This window comes from Octopus bimaculoides, chromosome 9, assembly GCF_046866305.1.
Source record: "Octopus bimaculoides isolate indiv1 chromosome 9, ASM4686630v1, whole genome shotgun sequence".
In the NCBI taxonomy this organism is placed as follows: Eukaryota; Metazoa; Mollusca; class Cephalopoda; order Octopoda; family Octopodidae; genus Octopus; species Octopus bimaculoides.
In genome coordinates, this window is record NC_142936.1 from 8,829,829 (window position 1) to 8,835,729 (window position 5,901).

At 34.8% G+C, this 5,901-nt stretch overlaps 1 protein-coding gene across 1 annotated transcript in view; it reads left to right on the top strand.

Moving 5' to 3' along the window:
• Positions 1–5,901, top strand: part of LOC106882137 (neuronal acetylcholine receptor subunit alpha-7) — a 608,484-nt gene that overhangs the window by 577,876 nt on the left and 24,707 nt on the right. Inside the window, exon 9 of the mRNA XM_052970401.2 lies at positions 3,073–3,267. Coding sequence (XP_052826361.1) covers positions 3,073–3,267 — 195 coding nt within the window. The remainder of the gene's footprint in view (positions 1–3,072; positions 3,268–5,901) is intronic.

Sequence of the window (5,901 nt, forward strand, 5' to 3'; positions counted from 1 at the left end):
GGTCGATTTTGCCTTTCGTCCATTCGGAGCCGATGATACCACTCAATACCACTCAAGCATTAAGGTTGATGTAATTGCCTAGCTCATCAACTCAAATTTGAGGCATTGGGTTTATATTAGAAATAACAGTTATTATTATTCATATACACACAACAGATTAGACTGTTGGAAAAGAAAAATTCCTAACATCAGAAAACAAGTAACCTTAGATGCCAAGGACCCTCCTAAGTATCCTAGCTGTCTCTAATAACACTGTTTTCTGAAGCTGTACTAAACTGGGTTTTATGCCTAATTCCTCTATCTATCTGTTCAAATATTTAGGGATAGTTCCCAATACACCTATAACGTTTCAAAGAGTATAAAGTTCATTTGAATTGTAAGAGATATTTTTTATGACAATAATTAACGTTTATTTAGCAAAGCATCTATACTAATAGACTTTTATACTCTAGAACAGACACACACTAATATATATATGTGCTATGAGTGCTCTGTTCCTTATATATATATTCTTTTCTACTCAAGAAACAAGGCCCGAAATTTGTGGGGAGGGAACCAGTCGATTAGATCCACCACAGTATGCAACATGGTACTTAATTTAATGACTCCAAAAGGATGAAAGGCAAATTCGACCTCGGCGGAATTTGAACTCAGAACGTAGTGGCAGACGAAATACCACTAAGCATTTCGCCCGGTGTGCTAACGTATCTGCCAGCTCGGCGCCTTATATATATTATAGATACATAAATACACACATACCTGCGTATACACGTACACACGACGATGGGAAACGATTTAGTTGAGCAATCTGGGTCAAGAAATAAAGACAGAGTTGCGGACACATTGTGACTAGTGGTATAGACCAGCGGAGAGTCCGTCAGACAGACAGATGGATAGACAGATAGATAGACAGACAAAGAGATAGATAGATAGATAGATAGATAGATAGATAGATAGATAGATAGATAGATAGTATCTCTGTCTCTGTGTGTCCTTATCTCGTGTAGCTTTTGGAAATAATATAAATCTTAAACTGCAATAATTTTAATTAATATGATCAACTCGATACTTGAATTCGGTATCCCTGCTTGGCTGAAGTCCAAGTACTTAAACTAATAAAACACAATAAAGGAATACATTAAGAGTGAGATAAACAGAGAGAGAGAGAGAGAGAGAGAGATGGAGAGGGAGGGAGGGAGAGAGAGAGAGAGAGAGAGAGAGAGAGAGAGGCAGCGACAGAAAAAGAGAAATGGGTGAGAAATATATACGTACTTACTTAACGTATGTTGGGAGAACAAATACGGTGAAATATGTTTACTGAAGAATAATTTGTGAGAAATTGTTTCTTCAAATTAAAACTATTTAATTTGAAAATTGATATAAGTAAGAATTAACCATAAATCTTTCTGTGCCTTTTCGATAGTTTGTTTTTAAGATTTATTACTAAAGTAAGTCCTCACAAAAGAGAACATAGCAGAATGGAATGTTCAAATGTTCTTCAAAGTAACTCCATCTAATCTCCCGCCTTGAGTAATTTCTTGGTTAAATTTGATTTAATACATTATTATTAAGATTTGTCTCTTAATGTAAAACCTTACCGTATGTTTGATTAATTCTGTCGTCCTTCGAGAAAATGCTGTCGTTTAAGATAAGAGCTAATCTCATTAGTATTCGCTTAATCAAGCATGCATTCGACTCTTATATCCAAAGTAAGAGCAATAACGGAAAAGACATCGAAGCCTATGACACCCATACCTACGTATATATGTGTGCATACACTGATAAAGAGATACATACATACATACATACATACATACATACATACATACATACATACATACATACATACATACATACATACATAGACAGACAGGAAGGCAGGCAGACAGAGAGATAGACAGACAGATAGATAGATAGATAGAGAGATAAATAGATAGATAGATCGGACAAAGAGAACGGTAGATACATGTGTTTGCCTATCTGCGCAAACACATGTATCTATACGCGCTTGTGTGTGTGTGTCTGTGCGTAACTAACACTCCGTTGGTTGCGACGATGAGGGTCCTAGTTGATCCGATCAACAAAACAGTCATTTTGTGCAATTAACGTGCAAGTGACTGAGCACGCCACAGACACATGAATCCTTTGCGTAGTTCTTAGGGAGATTCGGCGTAACACAGAGTGAGACAAGACTGGCCCTTTGAAACACAGTTACGACTCACTTTTGCCAGCTGAGTGGACTGAAGCAACGTGAAATAAAGTGTATTGTTCAAGGACAATACACTATATATATATATATATATATATATATATATATATATATATATATATATATATATATAGATAGATAGATAGATAGATAGATAGATAGATAGATAGATAGATAGATAGATAGATAGATAGATATAAAGAAAGAAAGAAAGAAAAATAACCAAACAGCAACCATGTAGGCAGATAAATAGAGAGAGAGAGATGTGTGGGTGTTTGGATGGTGGACGGACAGACGGACGAACCTATACTGATGGATATCTATATGTAAGTGTATATTATCTCTGTGTATGTGTATCTACATATACCTGGATTTCTAATTTAAGGTCTGGGCCAGAGAATTGATTAAATTTATTTCAGTACCTGACAGTTCAATTTTTAATCAACCCTGAAAGAGTAAAAAGGCAGATTTTATCACTGCCAGATTTGAACTCAGTTTACCAAGAGACGTTACAATATAGTGCAAGGCTTTGGACCCAGTAGTCCGTTATTTGTCTTACATGTTCTCGAGAGAGAGAGAGAGATTGCTTTAAACAACATTGTTTTAGACCAAGGTTAGAGATATTCTATTACGTACAACCGCTTAAATGTTCTGCTATTTAGTTTCATAATATCACGTTCAGAATTCGATAAGATCAACTTTGCCTTTCATTTCTCCGCATTCCATAAAGCAAATACCTGTGCAATAATCTATCATAATCCCTCGTTTGACAAGAGGGATACTTAACACTGTGCCTTGCAAATTATTGATACATAACGTAATATTCTCATTTTTTGTTCTTGTCTTTTTCTGTGTCGTTTCAGCTGTCCCCGGCTCGCGTAACGTTGTTAAATACGATTGTTGTCCACAAATTTACTTGGATGCAACTTATACAATTCATATTCGTCGTCGAACTCTATATTATGGCTTCAACATCATCATACCGTGTGTGCTTATTTCTGCACTGTCTCTGTTATTATTTATCCTTCCACCGGACGCTGGAGAGAAAATATCATTAGGTAAGATTATTTTTTAACCATTTTGTTACTGAAAATGACGGTGGGTTTGAAAATATGTTGCTGTATTTACTTACGAGCCTTTATGCTCTAAGTCAAAGTTTCTCAGTGTGAATTGATCTCAGAACGTATTTTAAGATCATAAAGTTTAAGAAATATACTGAAATGGAAGCCTATTAATTTTTACATGATATTGCTGAGAAAAAGGAGAAAATATTACAGGGGAAACCTTGTGTCGCTAGAAAATAGTTAAAAGATGAAATGAACGATAAAATAATTCCTTCAAATATTGAATCACATATTCAGAGAAGATCACTAGTATGGTGGGCAAAGGGACATAGGCTCGTAACTGAAAAACCGGAAGCGGAAGGCAAATATACAGTAGAAGGTGGGGGTCAAACACAAACGCAAAGACGCACACACGTATGTATGTAGATAGATAGATAGATAGATAGATAGATAGATAGATAGATAGATAGATAGATAGATAGATAGATAGATATACGACTCTCTCCCACACGGCTTCCGTCTACTAAATTCACTCTCAGTGCATAGGACTAAAGTAGAAGACACTTGCTCAAAGTGTTGTGCAATGGAACTGAACCCGGAGCAAGGTGCTGAGATATCGAGATTCTTAAACACACAGCTGTTTCTGTGCCTATTAGACAAAATATCGGTTCCTTTTTAAATGCACAAGAATACTCTGTACCTTATAGAAATGCGAAATAAACGATGGTGCTTTTATCAATAACATTACCGTCGCATTGCTTCCATCAGAATTGAAAATGCATGACGGTTTCAGGTAAACTGACAATATTTGATTTTGGCTTTTTAATTCTTTTATTCGTTCATACTTTTATTCGTTTAATTCTGAGTTCAAGTGCCTTTGCCTTTCATCCCTTTCGAGATCGATAAAATAAGTACTAATTGAGCACGAGGATCAATGCATTCGACTTATTCGCATCCTTTAGAATTGCTGGCCTTGTGCCAATATTTGAAAACATTTCTGAAACATTTTAAAAACATTTTTTAAATACAATGCGGGAAATATGACTGCAATTTCTAGTCACGGTTGAGCGAGCCTAAAAATTAAGTAAACAAAGGATACCCACCATAGCTTAGATTATAAGGAAGCATTTGGCAATTGGCTACTATTTGTAGCAGATCAAGTGTCTACATAGAAGCTCACTCATTCATTCGCGTGACTCAGTTTGCACGGATTGTACATGTACTAAATAATCCAAATTCATACCTCATTTTTCATACAGCGATTACACAAACTTAACTGTACTCCTCAGAAGACATTTAATTAATGAGAATATTAGAGAGATATATTAATATCCAGCGTCGTCAAAAGGCATTCATACTTATAAGAGGAGTGAGCAAGAGAAACAGTAACGTTGATGGTTTTTCCTAAAGCATAAGCTCTGTATATAAAATTAAATACCGGCAGCTAAGAATAGAAACGTGGCAGTAAACCGTATATGGCGCTCTTTTGTATGCATTAAAATTAATAATATTCAGTTATTAATAAATAATTCACTCGGAAACATAAACGTTTGCACAAGCACACAAACACACAAACACATACACATACACACATGCACGTACACGCATACGAGTACACATACATACACATATATATACATATATATATGCATATATATTTGTATATATATATATATATATATATATATATATATTTATATATATATATATATATATATATATATATATATATATATATATATATATATATATATATATTTATTTATATATATATATATATATATATATATATATATATATATATATTGGGCATATATTTATTTATATGTACAATATTGTGCATATTGTACACACACACACACACACACATACACACATAAATATCTAAATATATATACATATATGCTTGCGTATATATGTGTGCATGCGTCTTTCTATCGCTTCATACGGAAACATCCTCGTGTGTGTGTGTGAGTGTGTGTGTGTGTGTGTGTGTGTGTGTGATTGCTCCGAAGTCATTGTTAATGAAATTAAAAATTGTCAATCGATGGAATTTTTGTCCTCCCGTTTCTTTCGTTTACGGTTTTTCTTTCATCATTTCATTCCTCTTTTCCTTCTTATTTTTCTTCATCTATTTCTCCTCCACCACCCCATCCTTCCTTCTTTCCTCCTCCCTCCTTCCCTCTTCCACCCTCCTACTCTTCTTCCCTATTAAATATTCACTGCTTAGTTTCTTAGCCATTTAGTCAAGCTTCTTCTCTCTTCGTTTCTTCATGTTTTTCTAGTTATCATTTATTTTATTCGATCCTATTTTACCTCATTCCTTCTTTTTTGTTGTCTGCATGGTTTTATACATCGGCAAATGATTCTAATTTCCATTTCTGAAGATTGTTATGACATTTCTAAGACTGTAAGCAGAATTCTAAGTGTTTTGTTGCCGTAAACAATGAGTGAATGAGAGAATGGAACAATGGACCAACTACACAACCATTGACGAAAATATGTTCCTTCCATTGTACCAATGATGTTCATGGTGTTGGGTTTTTATTACAACCTCTCCCTTTCATTCTCTCTCTCTCTCTCTCTCCTCTCTCTCTCTCTCTCTCTCTCTCTCTCTCTCTCTCGCTG